The following is a 23,854-nucleotide window of genomic DNA, read 5'->3' as shown; positions in this document are numbered from 1 at the left end:
AGGAAGTGGGTGAAGTGACTGGGAATGGGGTGAATGCCAGGCAAACCTCCAGAAGCCAGGCAGCAGCGCTGTCCCCTCTCAAGCCCTCCCCCAATACAGATCCACAAAGTGGTGAAGCCTGTTGCCCTGCCTTGGCAATTACCTAAGACTCTGCCCCACACAATTTACAGGTGCCTTTTCTAAGACAGGGAGTCAAAGCAGCTCTACCTATTAGACAGAAACAAACACAGGGAGGCTGCTAAATTGAGGAGACAAAAAAAATATGGCCCAAATGAAAGAACAGACCAAAACCCCAGAAAAAAGAACTAAATGAAATGGCAATAACCAACCTATCAGATGCAGAGTTCAAAACACTGGTGATCAGGGTGCTCAAAGAACTCACTGAGTACAGCAAAAATATAAGGGAAAAGATGAAGTTTACACTAAGTGAAATAAAAAAAATCTACAGGGAACCAACAGTGGAGAGGATGAAGCCTAGAATAAAATCAATGATTTGGAACACAAGGAAGGAGAAAGCATTCAATCAGAACAGCAGGAAGGAAAAAGAATTAAAAACAAAACAAAACAAAACAAAACACGGATAGGTTCAGGAACTTCTGGGACATCTCCAAACGTGCCAACATCCAAATCATAGGGGTGCCAGAAGAAGATAAAGAGCAAGAAATTGGAAACTTATTTGAAAAAATAATGAAAGAATACTTTCCTATTTTGGTGAAGGAAATAGACATACAAGTCCATGAAGTACACAGAGTCCCAAGCAAGTTGGCCCCGAGGAGGATTACACCAACATATCATAATTAAAATGCCAAAGGTTAAAGATAAAGAGAGAATCTTAAAAGCAGCACGAGAAAAGCAGAGAGTTACCTACAAAGGAGTTCCCATAAGACTAGCAGTGGATTTCTCAAAAGAAGCTTTGCAAGCTAGAAGGGACTGGTAAGAAGTATTCAAAGTGATGACAAGCAAGGACCTACAACCTAGATTATGCTGTCCAGCAGAACTATCATTTAGAATGGAAGGGCAGATAAAGTGCTTCCCAGATAAGGTAAAGCTAAAGGAATTCATCATCACCAAGCCATTATTACATGAAATGTTAAAGAGACTTGTTTAAGAAAAAGAAGAAGATCAAAACCAAGAACATTAAAAGGGCAAATAATTCACAACTATTAACAACTGAATCTAAGAACACAAACTAAGCAAACAACCAGAACAGGAACAGAATCATAGATATGGAGATCATTTGGAGGGTTATCAGCTGGTAGCAGGAAGGAGGAGAATGGGGGAAAGGTGCAGGGATTAAGAAGCATAATTGGTAGGTACAAAACAGACAGGGGAATGTCAAGAATAGTATAGGAAATGGAGGAGCCAAAGAACTTACATGCACGACCCATGAACATGAACTAAGTGGCGTGGGGGGATTGCTGGAGGGAAGGGGAGTACCAGGTGGAGGGGTTAAAGGGGTAAAATTGGGACAACTGTAATAGCATAATCAATAAAATATATTTTTTTTAAAAGTTTGTTGGAGGGGACACTGAAAGGGAGCTTGGGTGGGACTGGTCTGGTCATGTTTCTTTTCATCGGTACTGGCTACATGGGTGTGCTTGCTCTGTGACAACTCATCAAGTTGTGTACTTACGATTTTATAGTCTGTCACTCATCTATATTACACTTTAATGAAAAGTTTACTTAAAAAGCCCCTTTTCCATTAAATTGAAATTTTTCATAACAACTTAGTAATGCATTAGTAAAAAATAGAGAATTTGATATGATTTTTCCTTTGCAAGTGATCAGGGTCTTGAGAGTAACAGGAAGCCACTCTAAAATTAGTAGCTTTTCTTTAGTATGAATTTACAGTTTGTGTTCAGTGATGTTAACCTTCTTCTCACTCAACCTGCTTTACCCTTATCTTCGGCTCCCTTGGTGGTTTTAGTCATTCCATGTCTGTATTTCAAGGCAAAGAGGCTGATGTCAGAATCAAGTCAGGATCTGAAGGGAGAGAGGTAGAGAGGAAAGGAGAGAAAGAGAATGGGCGAGGAGAAAGGGGAGGAAGGAGAACAGGAGTTTACAGGCCAGGATGTCTGGAAAGGCCCTGCCACGCTCTAGCCCCAATACATCAGCCACTGAATGTGCCCTGACCTTTCTTGTCCCCAGGATTTTGCTCATACTATTTTCTCTGCCTGAAGTGGCCTCCTTCTTTCCCCTCAACCTGTTAATTCCCACCTTTCCTTCAGGGGAGCATTGTGCCTCCAATGCTAAATGTAGGCCCAGACTTGCTGAATGAATGAAATCACCTCAAAAAGTGTAAAACAGGCCCTGTGCTGCCAACACCCCTGCTGATGGTTTCTCCAACCCACCTGGATTTACATCCGCACGCCTACAGAGACCCGTCTGATCAAGTTTTGTCCACTTCTATACTATTAGTTCCTTGCTCATTTTCCTGGTAGCACACTGGCCTCTTTATTTCTAGAACCTGGCCCAGCTCATTTTGCTCGAGGGCCTTCACACTTGCTGCTCCTTCCCTAGAAGAGGAGTTGGGAATGTTCTTTCCCTAGATGACATTCTGTATGCCTCGTTCCTTCCTGCCATTTGCATCTCAGCTGTCACCTTTTCAGAGACCCTGACATTTATATTGAAAAGAGTCCTCCTGTATAACCAGCCACTTTAATATCTTTATGGTGCTTATTACAATCTGGAATTATCTGTTTATTTGTTAATTGAAGCCAAGTCACTATAATATAAATTCCTTGAGAAATTAGGGAACTTTTCTATTTTGTTCACTGCTGTGTCCAGTATGTAGGACACTGCTGGTTCATAATAAATGCTCAGTAAACAAATATTTATGGAATATTGAGTGAATACTAATTATTTACTATGTTTATTTTGTGCAAGGCACTGTCCTAAATGCTTCACATATACTAAGTCATTTAATTCTCATAAACCCTATAAAGTAGGTGTTACTATCGTCATTCCGTAGCTTAGGTAGACTGAAGCACAGAAAGTTTAGCAAATTTGCCTATATTTACATACCTACAAATGACCGAGCTGGGATTTGAATCCAAAGTCTAACTGACGCCAAATTTGCTCTAAGCCTAGTTCCAAAACCTAGCAGCTCATCGGCATCGCATGCGACCTTTAAAAAAGTAAACTCCTGGCCTTGAGGTTGCTATTCCGCAGATGAAGGGTGACAGTCTGTATCTGTGAGTAATAAGAGATGAGGACCAGGCGCCGTTGGATCAGGGAATCTCGAGGCGCCGTCGCACCCTACTAGTTTACCTCTGGCGGGTCTCTGACTCACGTACGGCGCGAAGGCCACTGGGAGTTGTAGTTGTCCGGTGTACCTTGTCAAATCCGGAAGTGACGTTAAATACCGCCGCCTTTGCTCTCTGAGTTTCCGCTGCTCGGCGTTGTGACTCGCAGTCTCAGCTGGTATGTATCTCTTGGGCCGCGTGTTTCGAGTAGGAGGGCTTGGGTCAGGGTACTTCGGGGACGGTGATGGGTGACGTTCGGGAGGTGATGACTCGACCCCCTTTTCGTGGTGCTTTACCCTGGTTCTCCCGCAGATCCGGCCTCGCCTATCGTAGCATCTCTACGCCGTCGCCATGTCGCGGTTTTTCACCACCGGTTCGGACAGCGAGTCCGAGTCGTCCCTGTCCGGGGAGGAGCTCGTCGCCAAACCTGTCGGCGGTAACTACGGCAAACAGTGAGTTGAGGGCCTCCGTCGTGGTGACCACTCGGGGAGTGCGGGGTTCGGCGGGCTCGGGAAGGGGAGGGGGAGAATAGAGTTGGGGCGCCAGTGAGGTTCTCAAGGAGGTGGCGAAAGCGGGTTCTGAGGATGCGGAGAGTTTAAGGGATCGTCAGGCTTAGAGTTTTGTGGACTATGGGAGTTCACCCTCCGGGTACCAGGGATTGATTCCCAGAGGTTTCCCACTGGCTGGGTCGGTTGCGGTCTGTTGCAGTCTGTTGCATCAGCTTCCTAACTGGCTTGCTTGTCCATAGCCTTTGTACAACCCCAGCCTCCCCTCCTCCTCTCGACTTCGGACGCCAAAAGTCATAATTATTCTTACCACCAAAAATCCCTCTCACAAAGTGCTCGCTTGATATCTGGGCACTCCTTGATGTGGCTCCCAAGCCGAGCCATCTGGCGGTGCGGGCAAGTTCTTAAACATCGGTTTTACTCCTGACGATTACCTCCAATTAAAACACTCTTCCTCACTCTGCAAATTAAAATTCTTTTCACCCTTTGAAACAGTGGGATGTTGTTTCTCAAACTTCTGTGATATATGTGGCACCATCATTTTTGCCGTATGCCTGTCTACTGTTTAAATAAATATGTATACACGTATACTCATATGAATATGACTTCATAGCACTGCCGTAAGTGGAATACCAACATCACTTGCTGTGAAATAGAAAATAATTGATTGCTAAAATTGGAACAATACAGAGATTAGCATGGCCCAAAGTCTAGGTCATGGGAACATGGATGGCAAAAAAAAGAGAAAACAATTGGGAAAATTAATAGAAAGAAGAGTGCTGTTGAGAGCTGAAAGCTGTCTGTGGTCTGGTTTCTCATTAGTAAAGAAAAATACTGGCAATGGAAGTGTTAAAGCCACTAAATCTTTTTTTTCTCCTTGACCACAATGGGACACATTGTTTTTCAGGACCTAGTTCAGGTTCCTTCTTGAACACTTCTCCATTCATTCTAGCCAAAGTACCCCATATCTCACCAGTTAATACTTTTTAGTGACTGTCTTCACATGATTAATTTTGTGATGTAAACAAACACCTTTGTTTACTTTTGAGAAGAGGGAGCTTTTTGTATATACTACAACCTTTGACAAAAGGCATTACTTGAAGTAAGCTTAAAAGATCAAATTGTATATTTTATAATGAGGCTGTGAAGAGGATCAGAGGATGAGTGCAGTGGGAATGTCCTGAGTTACTCAGTTTTACCTGGCCCACCTGAAAAGAGAAATAGAGGTCATTTGGAAAGACTGGAACTAGAAAGGGAGGTTAATGGTCTCTCTTCCTTCAGGCCATTGTTGCTGAGTGAAGATGAAGAAGATACCAAGAGAGTGGTTCGAAGCGCCAAAGACAAGAGGTGAGGCTGTGGGGAACCTGTGTGGTGGGGAGTCTCTGGAGCAGTGGCAGGCTCTATGGTTGTTGACAGTGGGCCTGTTCAATATGCCGTTGGGCTCCCAACCCAGGTTTGAGGAGCTGACCAATCTTATCCGGACCATCCGTAATGCCATGAAGATCCGGGATGTCACCAAGTGCCTGGAAGAGTTTGAGCTCCTGGGAAAAGCATATGGGAAGGCTAAAAGCATTGTGGACAAGGAAGGTGTCCCCCGTTTCTACATCCGCATTCTGGCTGATTTGGAGGACTACCTTAATGAGGTGTGGCTCCTGTGGGTAAGGGGGGTGGTCCAGGAGGGGATTGTGGGCCTGGGGCCTGCTTCTAACTCCTTTGCAGGAATCATGTCTTCTCTGGATTGTTTGCCTTACATACAGTGTCTCCCAGAACACAAGGAATACGGAGATAGGCAAAAAGAGGGACTTTTTTTAACCAAGAATTTTAATTGTATTTATTTTTATGTTGCCTCTCATCTGTGGTTTTATACTTTTAGTAGTGACATGTAAAGGATCTTGTAAACAATAACAGGTGTAATTAATAAGTAGTACAGGTGGTATGCAGATTGCAAGACTCAAAAATGCTAAAGCCTGAAGTTTAGGAAATACTATTGAGTCTCAGATTCCTGATCTTCCTTTCTTCTCTCTTCTTTTCTTTAGCTATGGGAAGATAAGGAAGGAAAGAAGAAGATGAATAAGAACAATGCCAAGGCCTTGAGTACCCTTCGCCAGAAGATCCGAAAATATAACCGAGATTTTGAGTCCCATATTACAAATTATAAGCAGGTGAGGATGCTAGAGGCAGACTTTTGGAACTGTGGGAACAGTGGCCTCATGACTGAGACAAAACATTTGCAAATGTGAGATGTGACTAGAGAAAGAATCATGACAAAACTTTTGGGTGCAGGGGTAGGATGGGGTGGTAGTTGTCAGGCATCCTTAATTACCGTTTAATTTCCTTCTTTCCAGAACCCGGAGCAGTCTGCAGATGAAGATGCTGAGAAGAATGAGGAGGACTCGGAAGGTAAGAGAGGATACCCTAATTGTAAATGGTGAGGAAGTGTAAAGTTAGTGGTTCCCTTGGCCTGCTTTCGTGGGGGTTCTTCACCCTTGCTTTTCCTCCAGGCTCTTCAGATGGTGATGAGGATGGAGTCAGTGCTGCAACTTTCTTGAAGAAAAAATCAGAAACTCCTTCTGGGGAGAGTCGCAAGTTCCTGAAAAAGATGGAGGTGAGAGGCAGGGTTACAGTGAGGGGTGATTTGCCTCCCATGGGCCATTCTTGGGTCCTTGGGGAGAAGAAAAGACTCACAGAACCCTAGAGATAGGAGGGGTTGGGTTTAATGGAGTCTGATTTGAGAACATGCTTCTCTTGGATTAGAGCATTGAGTGAACTAGAATCTGGAGAACTGGATTCTGGGCCAAGCCACCACTGGTCTCTGGTCTTGGTGGTCCAGTCCAGCTCGTAATGTCCTGATTCCATGAAGACCACTCTTGTTCTGCTCCTGTAAATCTCTGAAATGTGGTAGGGGGAGCAGAGAAACTAGTCAGTCTCTCCATCTTCCTGCTGATCCTTCATCCCGCTCCCTAAGGATGAAGATGAGGACTCAGAAGACTCAGAAGAAGATGAAGAATGGGACACAGGTTCAACATCTTCGGGATCAGACTCAGAGGAGGAAGAAGGGAAACAGACCGTGCTGGCCTCAAGATTCCTTAAAAAGTAAGAGAAGCTGTGGTACCTTGCTACAGTGGGAAGAGTAGGATGCCTTTAATCATTTTGAAGGTTATTGCTTCTTCAGTGGAATCCTTTCAGGGTCAAGCATATTAGTGGGTTAAGCTCACAAAGTTAATGTGTTCTAAGGATAGGATTTGAAGGCTCCAGAGTTAAAATGTTTAAACATGACATTATTCATTGCACGTGGACTGAGTGTAAATCTCACTTTGGTGCCAGTTAGCTATGCAGTACTGGACGTGCAGTTTCACCTTTTCAGTCTCTAGTTTCCTCATCTGTAAAATGAGGTGGTACTTGACCCTGCCTCCGAGGATAGCTGCGAGAATGCAGGGAGGTGCTATAGGGAGGTGGCTTGGCCCAGGACTGACGTGGTGAGTTCTCAGTGATAGGTGCTACTCCTGTCACTATTTCAGAGAACTTGATGTATAGCAAGTCTTGCTGAATTACACTGGGACAGTCATGGAACTAGAAAGGATTTGGTTTCTGGTCCCAGCTGTTACTCTTTTATAGCTATATAACTTTGGGTATGTTCCTTAACTTTCTCAGGTCTCAGTTTGCTCCTTTGAAGTTAAGGTGGTACCTGCCCCTGCATATGGTACACAGTGCAGCATTCTACAAGTTAAAGGCTTGGTCCCAAAAGACTTCCCCCCACTTCACACACCCGTTGCAGGTCCCAAGTTTGACACCTGTACTTCTGACCAACCAGCTATAAATTCGGAGTTCCCACAATCCCTTCCTCAGGTGTAATAATATGCTAGAATTACTCATAGAACTCAGGAAAGCCTTTTTACCAGCCACCAACTAATCAGCTTAACATCAGTAAAAAGAAAAAGTACCCCCAAAAAAGGTCAGTCTGGACAGAGCGATTAGTATCAGAGCATAACTATATTTCTTAATAGGTCCTCTGGAAAACCCTAAAGGTTAGCTATGGAGCAATGTGACAGGCTATTTTGGTGTCTGCAGGGGCCTGGTTACCTCTGCCTTATTAGACTAGGTCACATTGTTTCCTTCATAAGAGTTTCTTGGTGTAACATGGCTATAGACCTTTGTAAGTGGTTTGGCAAAATCAGTGCTTAATAGTCCTTGTTTTGGTTAGGGTTAACTTCAGGTCATTCTTGTAGAGTGTGACTTAGAAGGAAGAATGATTGGAGGAAAGGAAGTTCGTGGAAGGAACAAGCATCAGAGGTAGGAGGTGGGGGCTGGTCATTCATCTTCTCCCATGTCTCCTGGCAGGGCCCCAGCCACAGAGGAGGACAAGAAGGCCGCTGAGAAGAAACGGGAGGACAAAGCCAAGAAGAAGCACGATAGGAAATCAAAGCGCCTGGATGAGGAGGAGGAGGACAATGAAGGCGGGGAATGGGAAAGGGTCCGAGGTGGAGTGCCCCTCGTTAAGGTGAGAACTGTAGAATTAAGATGAATTGGGAGACAGTTTGGGAGGGCATACAGGCGCACTCTGGTTGGGTTGGGAGAAAAGTTAAGGCAAGAGTGGTTCCTGTTGGCTTGCACATGACAGGATACGTGTTGCTTAGGAGAAACCAAAAATGTTTGCCAAGGGAACTGAGATCACCCATGCTGTTGTCATCAAGAAACTGAATGAGATCCTACAGGCACGAGGCAAGAAGGGAACTGATCGGTAAGATTTGTGGGTCTAGATTGTAGGATTACAGGGTGGAAGCTCTTTCTCTAAGACCCAGGGTAGAGATTGGTGGACAAATTGTGCTGTTTGGGGAAAATCTGAGTGTAGCTCAATAGAAGGAATGGTATACGTGGTGTGTACCTGTCCGTTTTCTGCTGTTTACTGCTCTCCCTTTGACTTTAAGCCAATCACTCAACCTTTTAGGACTGTTTTCCTGTCTGTAAAATGGGAATGATGCACACATTCTTCAGTCATTAGTGAACAAAGAGAAGGACAGATCATTAGCAGCAGTGCTATTTCTGCTTGAAATTTGTAAAGGAGAAGCAAGTGTACAGGTGGCAAGGAGAGAGGTTTTGGGAATGGGCTGCCTTACTTGTCTGAAGGACCCATGTTGTGTGACGGGATGAGACTTTTGACTTGTCTTTGATGCTTCAACCTGTTCTGTACCCCTTCAGTGCAGCCCAGATTGAGCTGCTACAGCTGCTGGTCCAGATTGCTTCTGAAAACAACCTTGGAGAGGGTGTCGTCATCAAGATCAAGTTCAATATCGTCGCCTCTCTCTATGACTACAACCCCAACCTGGCCACATACATGAAGGTGAGGGAAAACAAAAGAAGCATCCCAGGGCTGAGCTGGTGGGTCAGGAGAAGATGCTTAAAAAACTCAAGGGCCGTGGAAGCAGTTTTAGTCGTTGAAGGCCCTGGGGGTTTCCAGTGAAGGGGCTCCCAGGAGGCATCTGCTCCTGCCACCCACACACCCCTGACTGCTGTCTGGTCTCCTGGCAGCCGGAGATGTGGCAGAAGTGCCTGGACTGCATCAATGAGCTGATGGACATCCTGTTTGCAAACCCCAACATCTTTGTTGGAGAGAATATTCTGGAAGAGAGTGAGAACCTGCATAATGTTGACCAGGTAAAGAGAGGAATTTGCAGGCCAACTGGAGATGTGTATGTTTTCTGCTTTGGGAAAGCTCAGTGGAAACAAAAGGCTCGAAATTTGGGACTGAGATATGGACTGATATACTTACTCCTCCTTTTCAGCCATTGCGTGTCCGTGGCTGTATCCTAACTCTCGTGGAACGAATGGATGAAGAATTTACCAAAATAATGCAAAATACTGATCCTCACTCCCAAGGTGAGCCTGAGCAGGCATGGGTGAAAGGAAAAGTGCAAGGAGTAAAATTAAGGGTTATATTAAAAAAGAGTTTGGAAAGCCAATCCTTTATTCCAGCATTCACTCTGGAGGGCTCTGGAGAGCTTAAGATACTGGATCCCACTCCTATAGGTTGACTCAGTAGGTGTTTGTAGAGTCCCAAAATGTGCGTTTCTAACATGTTTCTAGATGGCGCTATTGGTCTGGAAACTACACTTTGAGAATCACTGGGGCATGGCCTCCGTCCACTTAGCTTGTTTAGCTTGAATCAGGGGCCTGGGATGGGGAAATAAAGGACATTTCCTCAGTAAAATGTGAATGCCCGCATGCGCTCACCAAGTCAAGGGTGTAGCAGTGAACAAGGCAGCTAGAGGCCTTCACACTTGCGGACTTTTAGGTTTGGTGCCGGGGGAAGGCAGTTCAACAGCTGAACGAGGCAGTTGTAGGTGATGAGAAGTGTGAGTTAGAAGTCAAAATTGGGACCTGTGATAGAGTGACTGGAGGAGTAGCTGCTTTAGATAATGGTTGAACAAAGCGCACTTAAGTCAGGGCCTTTGAGGTGCGATCATAATGAGGAGGAGGAAGAGTTAATCAGGGGAGGAATTAGCAGAAGAGAATACCTAACAGAAGTGACAGAAAGTGAGCTTGGTGAGTACCAGGGCAGGACGGTTTTTGCAGGGCACTTTCTGATGGATGCAGCAAACATACAAACATTCCCAGTCTGACCAAGATCGGGGACAGGTGACTGGGAAAGCCTGGGTGTCTGGCTGAGCTGAGAGGGGAGGTGCTCTCCCTGCAGAGTATGTGGAGCATCTGAAGGATGAGGCACAGGTGTGTGCCATCATTGAGCGTGTGCAGCGCTACCTGGAGGAGAAGGGCACCACTGAGGAGATCTGTCGTGTCTACTTGAGGCGCATTCTCCATACCTACTACAAGTTTGATTACAAGGCCCATCAGCGGCAGCTTACCCTCCCAGAGGGCTCCTCAAAGGTGAGTGCTTGTCCAAGTGTCACCGAGGAGAGGACTATGTCTGTTAGGAGTTGATGGCAAATGTTTCATTCCCTGAGGGCTTCCTGAGGTGGAGCAGAGAGGGAAACTCTGGGAGGCTGGGTGGACAAGTTGGGTGGAGTCTCGTCCTTGGTTGCTAATGCCTAGGCCCTTTAGAGCCATAGTCTTTGCAGCATCTCCTGCTCGCCCAACAACATCACACCCTCACCAAAACCCCTACCTCCCCAGTCTGACCAAGATCAGGCAGAAAATGAGGGTGAGGACTCAGCGTTGCTCATGGAGAGACTTTGCAAGTACATCTATGCCAAAGACCGCACAGACCGGATCCGCACATGCGCCATCCTCTGCCATATCTACCATCATGCCCTGCACTCCCGCTGGTACCAGGCCCGAGACCTCATGCTTATGAGTCACCTACAGGACAACATTCAGCATGCAGATCCTCCAGTACAGGTAGGATGGGAAGGAGGCACTCTGGCTTTGGTGGCAAAGGGAAGACCAGGCCAGGTCCCTGTCCTCTATTGGGGCAAAGTGGGTCAGCCAGATTAGTACCTGTCTGACTAATTCAGACAACTTGGTCCTTCCCAGTTGCCAGCATTCTTTGAACCTTTTTTTTTTTTTTTTTCATTAAAGATTTTAATTAATTTTAGAAAGAGGAGGAAGGGAGAAAGAGGAGTAGAGAAATATGAATGTGCCATGGATAGTTGATAGGTTGCGTAACCCACAATGCAGCCATGTTAACATTTAACTGTACTGTTTCAGCAGCCCTCTGGGACAGAGATTTGGTTCAGCTAATATTTATTATACCTAACATGTGTCTCCTTTGGGACATTAAGGATCATCTTGTTTAAAAAGATGAAAAGAACCCTTACAAAGTTGTCAAACTAATTGGGGAGACAAGGACCCAAATGTGGTGTGATATGTTGGGACAGAATAGTGGAATAACTAATTTTGTGTGTGGCATTTCCATATAGGAGGAATATTAAAGCCGTGTCTTTTAAGTGTGTGTTTAAAATAATTAATGTGTAGAACATTTGGTGAACCTGTCTGGTGGTGGTTTTTAAATAGCATGCTCATTTGTTCTTTTTTATTTCATTGTTTGAATTTTTTTCTTTTTTTCAATTACAGTTTACACGGTTATTTTAGATTAGTTTCAGATGTATACAATAATGGTTAGATAATCATACACGAAGTGTTCCCCCTGATATTTCAGATGCCCACCTGGCACCATACGTATTTATTATAATTACTCTATTTTCTATGCTGCCCTTTACAACCCCATGACTGTTTTTGTAAATGCCAGTCTGACATATAAGGGAAATTGTATGGTTTTTGTCTTTCTCTGACTTATATCACCTAGCATAATACCCTCTAGGTCCATCCATGCTCAAGTGGTAAGATTTTGGGGTTTTTGTTTTGTTTTTTAATCCTTACCTATGGAAATGTTCAATGACTTTAAAGAAAAGGTAAGGAGATAGAGACAGACAGACAGACATCAACTGGTTGCCTCCTGTATGCACCCTGACTAGGAATTGAACCTGCCACTTTTTTGGTGAATGCTCCACCCAACTGAGCCTCCCAGCCTGGGCCTTGTTCTTTTTTATGGCCAAGTAATATTCCAGTAATAATACATTGTATAAATGTATCACAACATTTTTATTGGCTTGTCTGTTGATGAGGACTTGGGTTGCTTCCATAGCTTGACTGTTGTAAATAACACTACAGTGAACGTACATACATAGAGGTGTATGTATTCTTTTGAAGTAATTTTTTGGGTTTCTTCAGATATATCTCCAGAAGTAGAATCACTGGGACATAAGGCAAATTCATTTCTAATTTTTTGAGGTAATGCCATACTGCTTTCCACAGTGGGTGCGCCCATCTTCTGCATTCCCAAAAACTGTGCATGAAGGTTCCCTTTTCTCCATGTCCTCTCCAACACTTTGTTGACTTACTGATGATAGCCATTGTGACATGTGTGAGGTGATATCTCATTGTGGTTTAATTTGTATCTCTCTGATGATTAGTGTAACATTTGAGCATATTTATGTCCTCTTTGGAGAAGTGTCTCTTCAGGTCCTTTGCCCAATTTTTTTATTGGATTGTGTGGGAGTTTTTTGTTTTGTTTTCTGATTTTTTGTCATTTTGGTGTTGAGTTGTATGAGTTCTTTATAAATTTTGGATATTAATCCCTTATTAGATGTATCACTGGCAAATATGTTCCCAGTGGGTTATCTCTTCCCATTCAATGGGTTATCTTTTCATTTTGTTGATGGCTTCCTTTGCTATGAAAAAACTTTAGTCTGGTGTAGTCCCGTTTATTTTTTTTTTCTTTTGTTTCCCTTGACCAAGGAGATATATCAGAAAAAATACTACTAAGAGAAACATGCAAGATTTTATTGCCTATGTTTTCTCCTAGGAGTTTTATGGTTTTGAGTCATACATTTAAGTTTTTAATCCATTTCAAATTTACTTTTGGGTTTGTTTTTTGTTTGTTTGTTTTTGTTTTGTTTTGTTTTCAAATTATAAGAGTTTATTTAGGAAATCACTAAGGTAGAAGTGAAGAGCTGTAGAAGAAATGGGCTCAGCAAACAAGTTACAGAAGCAAATGAGGTGGGGGCAGCGGCTTGGAGCCTAGGAGAGGCAAAGCAAATGCACCTGGGGGAAGAGGTGGGAAAGGTGTGGGCATGCTCCACAGAGAGCCACCTTAAAAATAAGAAAGTAGTCTAGTTTCATTTTTTTGCATGTATCTGTCCCAATTTTCTCAACACCATTTATTCAATGGACTCTTTAGCTCCACTGTATGTTCTTGTCTCCTTTGTCAAATATTAGTTGGCTATAAAGGCATGGGTTTATTTCTGGGCTCTCTATTCTGTTCCATTGATTATATGTCTGGTTTTATGCTAGTGCCATGTTATTACGATTACTGTGGCCTTGTGGTATATTTTGATATCAGATAATGTGATTCCTCCAAATTTGTTTCCATTATATGAATGTATCACAAGTTCTTTTTACTTTATTTTATTTTTTAGATTTTATTTATTTAGTTTTGGGGGGGAGAGAGGGAGAAAAACATCAATGTGCGGTTGCCTCTCACACACCCCCTAACCCAGGCAGTGCCCTGACTAGGAATTGAACTGGTGACCAGGCCGACACTCAGTCCACTGAGCCACACCAGCCAGGTCTTATCACAAGTTCTTGATACATTTTCTCTTGATAGATAGTTGGTCTATTTCCAGTTTGGGGCCATTATAAATGAAGCTACTATGAACATTTATGTAAGTCTTTGTGTAGATATATGTTTTTTCTTGGGTGAATACTTACAAAGTGGAATTGCTGCATCATAGTGTAGGTGTATGTTTAGTTTTATAAGAAACTCAAGTCGTAATACCGTTTTATGCTCCTACCATTAATGAGTGTTCCCTGTTGATGCTGGTGTTGTAGGTCTTTTTAGTTTTAGCCATATTGGTGATTGTGTAATGGAATCTCATGGTGTTAGGTTGTATTTCCCTGATAACCATTGAAATTGATTGCTCTTCTGTTGACATTCCCTTTATATATCTTTCATGAAATGTCAACTTTTGCCCATTGTTTTTTAAAGATTGGATTGTTCATCTTTTTATTATTGAGTTCTAGGAATTCTTTATCCTGGATGCCAGTCCTTTGTCAGATAAAGGTTTTCTAAATAGTTTCTTCTATACTCTGCTTTGCGAATTCATTTTCTATACCATTTATTTTGGTGTGATGTGATTTATCAGTTTTTTTCCACTTACAGTTATTTTCTGGATGCTAGCTAAAGAAACCTATGCCTACTTGCAATTCATAATACATTCTTTTTCTATTTCTTGATAGTCATTATGGTTTTAGCTATGATTTTTGCATATGGTGTGAAGTCAGGATCAGAGACGTCCTGTTCTCATTGTATTCCTTTGGTACATGTGTGGAAAACTACATCACCCTAAAAGTGTGTGTGTATTTCTGGGATCTGTTTTATTCCATTCATTCATGTTTTTGTCTATTTTTATGCCAGTCTAACACTGTCTTAATTGCTGTGCCTTTAGAGAAAGTCTCTAGTTCAGAGATTATGAGTACACCACATGTTTTTTGTAGGAGTGCTTTGGATATTCTGTGATTTTTGCATTTTTACATAAATTTTAAAGTCAGTTTGTCAGTTTCTACAAAAACACCTGGGGTTTTTATCAAATCTGTAAATCAACTTTGGGGAGAACTTCTTACATGTTACCTCTTTTTATTTGTTTTTAAGATTTATTTATTTTTTAGAGAAGGGATGGAAGAGAGAAAGAGAGGAAAAGAAACATCAGTGTGTGGTTGCATCTCAAGCACTCCCTACTGGGGACCTGGCCCACAGTGTAAGCATGTGCCCTGATTGGGAATCAAACTGGCAACCCTTTGGTTCACAGTCCGGCTCTCAATCCACTGAGCCACACCAGCCAGGGCTTACATGTTATCTCTTAATTTAATTTCTTCAGTTTCTTTCTGCAATGTTAGAGGTATTATACATCTTTTAAAAAATTATTCCTGAGTACTTCTGGCCAGGATGGGGAAGTAGGTAGAGATACTTTGCCTCTTCGCACAACCAAAAGAAGGACAACAATTTTAAAAACAAAAAATAACCAGAATTGCCAGAAAAATTGGAACTGTATGGAAGTCTGACAGTCAAGGAGTTAAAGAAGTATTCATCCAGACTGGTAGGAGGGATGGAGGTGGGCAGCCAGGGCAGAGAGAACTCACAGCAAGGCAGCAACAGGAGGACCAGAGTGGGTGAGGTGGAGGCTGATAGACTAGGAGGAACAACTGGGGAACAAGACAGACCATGCATCCCAGAGTTCCAGTGCAGGGCAGTAAAACCTCAAAACCTCTGGCTGAAAAACCTCTGGGGGTTACAGCAGAGGGAGAAACTTTCTCAGCCTCACAGGAGAGTTCATCGGAGAGACCCACAGGGTCCTAGAGCATACATATACCCACCAACCCAGAAATTAGCACCAGAAGGGCCCAATTTGTTTCAGGGTAGCAAGGGAAATGACTGGAAGACAGAGCTGAACACGTGGCATTGTTGCCTCTCAGACTCCTCCCCCACATACAGCGCCACAATGCAGTAATGTGGGTTGCCCTGACCTGGTGACTCCCTAAGGCAAAATATTACCCTTATTACATAACAGGCATGCGGAGACCAAAAAAAAAAAATATGGCCCAAATGAAAGAACAGATCAAAGCTCCAAAAATAGAACTAAGCAATGAAAAGATAACCAACCTATCAGACACAGAGTTCAAAACACTGGTAATCAGGATGCTCACAGAAATGGTTGAATATGGCCACAAATTAGATGAAAAAATGAAGACTATACTAAGTGAAATAAAGGAAAATGTACAGGGAACCAACAGTGACAGGAAGGAAACCAGGTCTCAAATCAACGGTTTGGAACAGAAAGATGAAAAAACACTCGACCAGAACAGAATAAAGAAATAAGAATTCAAAAAAATGAGGAGAGGCATAGGGACCTCCAGGACAACTTTAAATATTCCAACATCTGAATCTTGGGGGTGCCAGAAGGAGAAGAGGAAGAAATGGAAAATTTATCTGAAAACAATAAAGAAGAACTTCCCCAATTGGCAAAGGAAATAGACTTCCAGGAAGTCCAGGAAGCTCAAAGTGTTCCAAAGAAGTTGGACCCAAGGAGGAACACACCAAGGTACATCATAATTACATTACCCAAGATTAAAGATAAGGAGAGAATCTTAAAAGCAGCAAGGGAAAAGGAGACAGGTCCTACAAGGGAGTTCCCATAAGATATGAGCTGATTTCTCGAAAGAAACCTTACAAGCAAGAAGGGGCTGGAAAGATGTATTCCAAGTCATGAAAGGCAAGGACCTACATCCAAGATTACTGTATCTCGCAAAACTATCATTTAGAATGGGAGGGCAGATAAAGTGCTTTCCAGATAAGGTCAAGTTACAGGAGTTCATTATCACCAAACCCTTGTTATATGAAATGTTAAAGGGATTTATGAAGGAAAAGGTGACCAGAAAATATAAACAATAAAATGACAACAAACTCAACAGTTATTAACAGCCGAACCTAAGACAAAAACAAACTAAGCAAAGAACTAGAACAAGAACACAATCACGGAAATGGAGATCATATGGAGGGTTATCAGCAGGGAGGGTGGGGGAATAGAGGAAAAGGTACAGGGAATAAGAAGCCTAAAGGCTTCTGGTAGGTACAAAACAGATGGGGTGGTTAAGAATTGTATAGGAGATGGAGAATCCAAAGAACTTATATGCATGACCCATGGACATGAACAAATGTGGGGGAATGCTAGTGGGAGGGGGTGTGCAGGGCGGAGGGAAATAAAGAGGAGAAAAAATGAGACAACTGTAATAGCATAATCAATAAAATATATTTTTAGAAAAATATTCCCGAATATTATGTGATACTTGATGCTATTTTAAGTGCAATTTTTTTAAAGTTCATTTTTGAATTGTTAGCTACCATTACGTAAACATAAAGGTAATTGTTGTATCCTACCATTTTGCTGAATTCCCCAAGCTCTAGTACAGTCATGTGCTGCTTAACGAGGGGAGTACATCTGAGAAATGCATCGTAGGGTGATTTCATGGCTGTGAGAAGATCCTAGAGTGTGCTTACACACCCTTAGATGGTGTAAGCTGCTACACACCGAGGCTCCTTGGCATGTCATCGTTGTCTGTGTGGTCTGTTCTTGACTAAAATATCTACACACAGAGATAGGGGTTTTTTTAATAGTTTTTCTTCGTGTATTTTTCCCATTATCATTTGTCCCCCTTACACTCTCTTCACCTCTACCCACCCTGCAATCACCACACTGTTGTTTCTGTCCATGAATTCTTTTTCATTTTTGCTTGATCCCTCCAGGCCCTCACATAGCTGCCAGCCTGCTCTCTGAGTCCATCTGTTTGCTTGACAGTTCAGTTTGTTCGTGGGATTCCATATATGAGTGGAATCGTATGGTATTTGTCTTTCTCTGACTGGCTGATTTCACTTGGCATAATGTTCTCCAGATCCATCCATGCTGTAGCAAAGGGTAAAATTTTCTTCTTTTTTACAGCCAAGTAGTAGTGTATTATATAAATGTACCATAGAGACAGTTTTATTACTAAGTAAATTCTTTCTTGCTGTATCAAATGACTCAGGTCTCCAGTGCAGTGGAATAGAAATAGTGAGAGCAGACATCTTGGTTTATTCCCATTCTTAGCAGAGAAGCAGCCAACATTTCACTATTAAGTATAATGTTAGCTGTAGTATTTTAGTAGATACCCTTTCTGAGATTGATCCTGGTTGATCAATTGATCCCAGGCTCTTCTGATCCTAGCTGGCTGAGAATTTTTGTCAGGATAGATACTAAATTTTGACAAAAGTTCTTTCTGCATCTCTTGAAATGATACAGTTAATTTCTCCTTTGTTCTGTTCATATGGTGAATAACCATGATTTATATTTTACATCAGCCTTCCATTCCTGAAATATATTCAATTTGATCATAATACGATCTCTTTTTTCATGTTGCTGGTTTCCGTTTGCTAATTTCCTTAATGATCTTTGTGTCTGTGTTTATGACTTGATACTGCTCTCTATTATTTTTGTTACCAATATTGCATTGCCTACCATCTATATTGCTATAATCTTTCCTCTCTTAATTAGTGGCACCACCATCTTTTCAGTTGCCTAGGCCGGAAACCTTGGGGTCTTCCTTACTTCCTGGTTTTCCCCCACATACTGCCTCTCCTTCCCCAGACATTTCCACTTAAAATCTGGATCTGACCACTTAACCACTTTCAGTACTGCCCTCTGGTCTAAGCCGCTATCATCTTGGTCTCTCTCTGCTTCTGCCCTTGTGTCCTTTCAGGTTATTCTTAGTAGCCAGAGTAGCCACATCAAATTAAGCCAGATTGTATCATTTGTTTCCTCAAACCTTCCCGTGGTTTCCATCTTAAAATCCTTAACATGGCTTACACAGCTATGTGCTTGCCCATCCTCCGGTTTATGATCACATCTTCTACCAGCCCAGCTAGTTTATATTCCTTGTTCCTCAGATACACCTGGCACAATTCTTGCACAGGGCCTTTGCATTTGCTCTTGCTTTTCCTGCAGTGCTGTTCTCCCAGCTACCTACATAATTTGCTCCCTTTTTTTTATTAGGTCTTTATTTAAACATTCCCATCAGAATGAGGCCCTTGTTCCAGCCGATAAGCCAAGTGCTCCGCATATCAATGTATCATTTGTTGAGTATTTGTATTTGTGTTGAGCATGAACAACTGCCCTGTGGATGTCACTTCTGAATGCATTTATGCTTTGCTCCCAGATCCTGTACAACCGCACCATGGTGCAGCTGGGCATTTGTGCCTTCCGCCAAGGCCTAACCAAAGATGCTCACAATGCTCTGCTGGACATCCAGTCAAGTGGCCGGGCCAAGGAGCTTCTGGGCCAGGGTCTGCTGCTACGTAGCCTACAGGAGCGCAACCAGGAGCAGGAGAAGGTGGAGCGGCGCCGGCAGGTGCCTTTCCACCTGCACATCAACCTGGAGCTGCTGGAGTGTGTTTATCTGGTGTCTGCCATGCTCCTGGAGATCCCATACATGGCCGCCCATGAGAGCGATGCTCGCCGACGCATGATCAGCAAGCAGTTCCATCACCAGCTGCGGGTGGGCGAGCGGCAGCCCTTGCTGGGTGAGTGTGCGGCTTTGTGGTAGGACAAACTTCACTTGTGTGTTCCTTGATGACTTCTAACCAAAGGATTCAAAGAAGCTAATGGAAATAATTTTCTACAAGATGATTCCTTTTGATTTCATGAAATCTTCGTGGAGACTCTACAAGCATTTTACTTAATGGTTCCTGCAATCTCTTACAAATTAAGCTTCTGCTTCCTGTTATTCTCCATTTCAGTCTGTACCTGTCAGTATTATCTTTCTACAAATTTATGATGTCATAGTCATATACCTCCAACACCTTGTGAGGTTCTTCATTGACTGCAGAACAAAGTTCAGTCTCCTTAGTCACTAAGTTAAACTCTCGTGACCTGATTCCAATGGTGTTAATACAAATTTACATAGTGCTTTTGTTCTGCCTGGTACTGTTTTAAGTGCTATAAATAATTATTTACTCTTTATTGGTAATAACCATGTGATGTAGGTACTATTATTAACCCCTTTTTCTTGTTTAAGAAAACTGAAGTTAAGTGACTTCCCAACTTTTAACACAATTAATGTGTCTCTCTAATATTTGTCCTCTGTTTGTCCTTCATGAACATGATTTTCAGCCAATCAGCTAGCCCCTTGGCATTCAAGAATCTAACATTGGCCCCTTTGATCGCTTCTGAAAGATCTGATTAATTACTCCAGGGATTGAGTGAGATGTGATTTCACTGGGAAAGGAATTCGAATTGTGCCCTCCCTGTGTGGTTGGTGCATAGAAGGGCTTGGCACGTGAGCCAGGCGTACTGTTCACATCCCCTTATAGATTTGTTCTCTACCTGTGTGTGTGGTTGTTTAAGTGGAGGTGCCCCTTAGGCAAATTTTGTTTGGCTTATGTGGTGTGGTACTTTCTTTTAATTGGAAATTTCCAGCATCTCTTAGTTCTCTCTGGTTCACCACAGTTTCTACAGTTCTGTGTTGCTGCCTGCAGTGGAGCCAAAAGCCGGTTTCTGTTTTGGCCTTGCACTACTACTTAAAATCTGAATACATTTATTTTGATATTAAGGGACTTGTACAATCACATCGCTGTTTAGTGGTGGGGTGGGAGAGTTTCCAGGCTGGGTGTTGGCTCTCCTGTCCTGTGTTCCTCCTTGAACAGTGCTCATGGGGGCCAGAACCCTTGTCCCAAGTTTCCCTAGGCCCCGTCTCATTCCCAACCTTTCAGGTCCCCCTGAATCAATGAGGGAACATGTGGTCGCTGCCTCCAAGGCCATGAAGATGGGCGACTGGAAGACCTGCCACAGTTTTATCATCAATGAGAAAATGAATGGCAAAGTGTGGGACCTTTTCCCTGAGGCTGACAAAGTCCGAACCATGCTGGTTAGGTGAGCACAGAGGGAGGCTGTGGTGAGTAGGGATGAAAAGACTGGTTGGTCCCCTGCCCTGAAGATCTCTTCTTCCTTTTCCCCATAGGAAGATCCAGGAAGAGTCACTGCGGACCTACCTCTTCACTTACAGCAGTGTCTATGACTCCATCAGGTAGGATGAACCCTGAGGAAGCAGAGGGGCCCTGGCTTTGTGGTTGGTCAAGGGTCCTAGTTGCTCCCTGCCCTCTTTCTCCCCAGCATGGAGACTCTATCTGACATGTTTGAGCTGGACCTACCCACCGTGCACTCCATCATTAGCAAGATGATCATTAATGAGGAGCTGATGGTAAGGGCCAGAGGTAGTAAATGGGCAGGTGGAGTCATGGAGAGTTGGGACTGGAGGGGTCTGATCTATGTCATATCCCCTCCTCTGGTTCACTCCCATCAGGCCTCCTTGGACCAGCCAACGCAGACAGTGGTGATGCACCGCACAGAGCCCACTGCCCAACAGAACCTGGCTCTGCAGCTGGCAGAAAAGCTGGGCAGCCTGGTGGAAAACAATGAGCGGGTGTTTGACCACAAGCAGGGTACCTATGGTGGCTACTTCCGAGGTAAGTGGTTCCATCCCTTCTGTTCTCCCCCAGTCCTGGCTCCCTTACTGCCTCTCCCCTGGCATTCACTCCTCTTCCCGTGTCTCCTGTAGACCAGAAAGATGGCTACCGCAAAAAATGAAGGCTACCTGCGTCGGGGGTGCCTACCGTCAGCAGCAGTCTCAGACAGCCTACTGACCGCTTCTATCCACGTGATCTGGACCATTCACAACCTTTAAGTCCTAAACCACACCCCAATCATTAAAATTCTGTTTAGAGTGTTACAGGTCCTTTGTGTCTTCGTGTTGCCATAGAGGTGTGTTGACACATTCGTTTGCTGATTTTATCTTTTAGCTTCTACCACATGGCAAGCATAAGACTAAGGATGCAGAGATAACCTGTACATATCTCTAGCTTGAAAGAGCTTGCTCCTCTTTTGCATTTAACAGAAAATTGTAGTATCACGATGAGTTATAACAGAAGTATGAAGAAAAGATGATGGATACATTGGGCAAGATCTGACTATGGGGCATAAATATCAGAGAAAACATAACAGAAGAGGCAGTAGTGATAGTTGCACCTTGTGGGTGGATAGGTGGTGATTCACCAGGCAGGGGAAAGGGAGGGTTTGCTTAAATTGGTATGACGTGTGGTCATTGGACAGTGTCGTTCTGGAGTTAACCTGTTTGTGACAGAACAGGCGCCACAGTTAGGCGTAGGCACCGGGAGACTTTGCCATTGCTGTGAGAGTTAAGCATGTGATTGTTTGCTCAACTTGCATGCATAGCTTTCAAAGTATTGATCTATAGTAGACTGGAAACTTTAAAAATAATCCACCACATTGAGAAGCATCTGTGTAGGCAAAGGAATAACAGCCAAGTACAGAGTATTGGAGGAGTACAGGAGCAGTGTGGGTTGTGTGGAGTGGATGTGGAGCATGTGCAGGGGACAGAGACTTAAGATGGGCTTGTCCCATGAAGATTTTCCACACTTTGGACCTTGGGAAACAAAACACACAAGTGGATCCGGTTTTAAGAATGGTAATGGAGCAGCATTACAGAACATGGAGTTAGAGGCAGAGAGCCAGTTAGAAAGTAAAAAGCATCTAAAGCCAGGATGGTGAGGAAGGGATCGAAAAGGTACGTTTGTAAAAGGCTGGGTTTTCTGTAACCAGTTGAACATGAAGGTAGTAGGAGTTTCTTGACTCAAGAATGACAGTCTCCTGACTGGGGATATATAGGTAATAGGGCTGTTATCAAGTAATTGGAATATTCTTTGTGTTTAGGAACATAAGAACAGCAGGTATGCAGGGAAGGCCAATACGTTGAGTTTGAGGTGTTTGGGGCATGAACAAGGCAGCTGGAGATTGGGATGCATATTAATTAGGCTATAGGCTAAGCTGCTATAACAAAGGGATTTCAAAGTAATGATTCACACAAAATAAAGCTGACCCTTGAATGACATGGTTTTGAACTATGCAGGTCCACTTATACACAGACACCAAGGGACAACTTAAGTTTCAGGGGAGTCAGAAGGTATATACAGATTTTCGACTGCATGGAGAGTTGGCGCCCCTAACTGTCATGTTCAGGTGTCAACTGTCATTTACTTTTTTTTTTTTTTAAGATTTTATTTTAGAGGTAGGAAGAAAGGGAAAGAAACATCGATATGTGAGAGAAACATGCATCCGTTGCCTCTTGCACACCCCCAAGTGAGGACCTGGCCTGCGACCCAGGCGTGTGCCCTGACCAGGAATCAAACCAATGACCTTTTGGTTTGCAAGCCAGCACTCAGTTTGCTGAGCCACACTGGCCAGGACTACTACTTTTTAACAACTCTTAAAATGTAAAAGCCATTCTTGTCTAACTGATCACAGAAAAACAATCCACAGACCAGATGTGGCCCGGTCCCTGTCCTAGATACAAAGCAATAGATGCTCTCTGGAATTGTATGTGGCTTTGACAGAGGCCTAGATTATACAGGACTTGTTTTGCCTCTGCTGTGGCCTTTTGAAGAAATGCAAGAGATGACCTCTCCCAATGCATACCCTTCAGTTTCTGTGAAAGTTCAAATTCACAGGCTTTTCTCAAAATATTCAAAGTGTTCAGAGGCAATAACTGAAACAGCTTTTGTAAACAAAACAAGAAACCTCAGTTTCACAATAACTCTCAAAAAGAAACAAAGTAGAAGTTTGAGTACAGCTTAGATGAAAGTGTTGTAAACAAACCCATATGCACAAATTCTGGGAAGTATCTTCCCAACCAAATTTAAAAATAATTGAGATGAAAACAGACTATTTTGAAAACCTTGAAAGTAACTTCCTAACATGAGTTTGAGCATATCTATCCAAAACACAGTAATTATTGTGCAAATGAGTGCAGATTCAAGAGTTCTCAAAACCAACCCCCAGCAAAACTAGAGGATGAAAACCAATTTTTTGTGAAACTCCAAAGAGTTTCACCTCAAAAATAAATGTTCAAGCAAATCTTAGTGAAATAAGAATGAAGCATTTGTTGTGAAAATTAAGCTCAGATTCATAAATTCTCAAAACTAACTTCTGC

At 43.1% G+C, this 23,854-nt stretch overlaps 1 protein-coding gene across 3 annotated transcripts; it reads left to right on the top strand.

The window, feature by feature from the left end:
* The first annotated feature begins 3,367 nt into the window (after positions 1-3,367).
* On the top strand, positions 3,368-21,579 carry LOC114509813 (eukaryotic translation initiation factor 3 subunit C). 3 transcript variants are annotated; one of them, XM_028528352.2, is made up of 21 exons: positions 3,368-3,423; positions 3,558-3,697; positions 5,033-5,098; positions 5,205-5,394; positions 5,788-5,913; positions 6,097-6,151; positions 6,253-6,356; positions 6,717-6,844; positions 8,090-8,249; positions 8,386-8,489; positions 8,948-9,089; positions 9,278-9,403; positions 9,532-9,625; positions 10,443-10,633; positions 10,880-11,104; positions 19,010-19,373; positions 20,562-20,721; positions 20,810-20,875; positions 20,962-21,049; positions 21,152-21,314; positions 21,407-21,579. In XM_028528352.2, the coding sequence occupies exons 2-21, from the start codon at positions 3,597-3,599 to the stop codon at positions 21,433-21,435; spliced, it is 2,682 nt and encodes an 893-aa protein (XP_028384153.1). In that variant the 5' UTR covers positions 3,368-3,423; positions 3,558-3,596; the 3' UTR covers positions 21,436-21,579. The 3 variants fall into 3 exon arrangements, with proteins under 3 accessions (XP_028384153.1, XP_035877110.1, XP_035877111.1); XM_036021217.1 differs by having other exon boundaries at positions 3,398-3,472; positions 21,407-21,545; XM_036021218.1 differs by lacking the exon at positions 3,368-3,423 and adding an exon at positions 3,433-3,452 and having other exon boundaries at positions 21,407-21,545.
* The last annotated feature ends 2,275 nt before the right edge of the window (positions 21,580-23,854 follow it).

This window comes from Phyllostomus discolor, chromosome 3 (genome assembly GCF_004126475.2).
Source record: "Phyllostomus discolor isolate MPI-MPIP mPhyDis1 chromosome 3, mPhyDis1.pri.v3, whole genome shotgun sequence".
NCBI classification, from domain to species: Eukaryota; Metazoa; Chordata; class Mammalia; order Chiroptera; family Phyllostomidae; genus Phyllostomus; species Phyllostomus discolor.
Note: the sequence above shows the minus strand (reverse complement) of the source record. Positions and strands in the feature narration are given on the sequence as shown.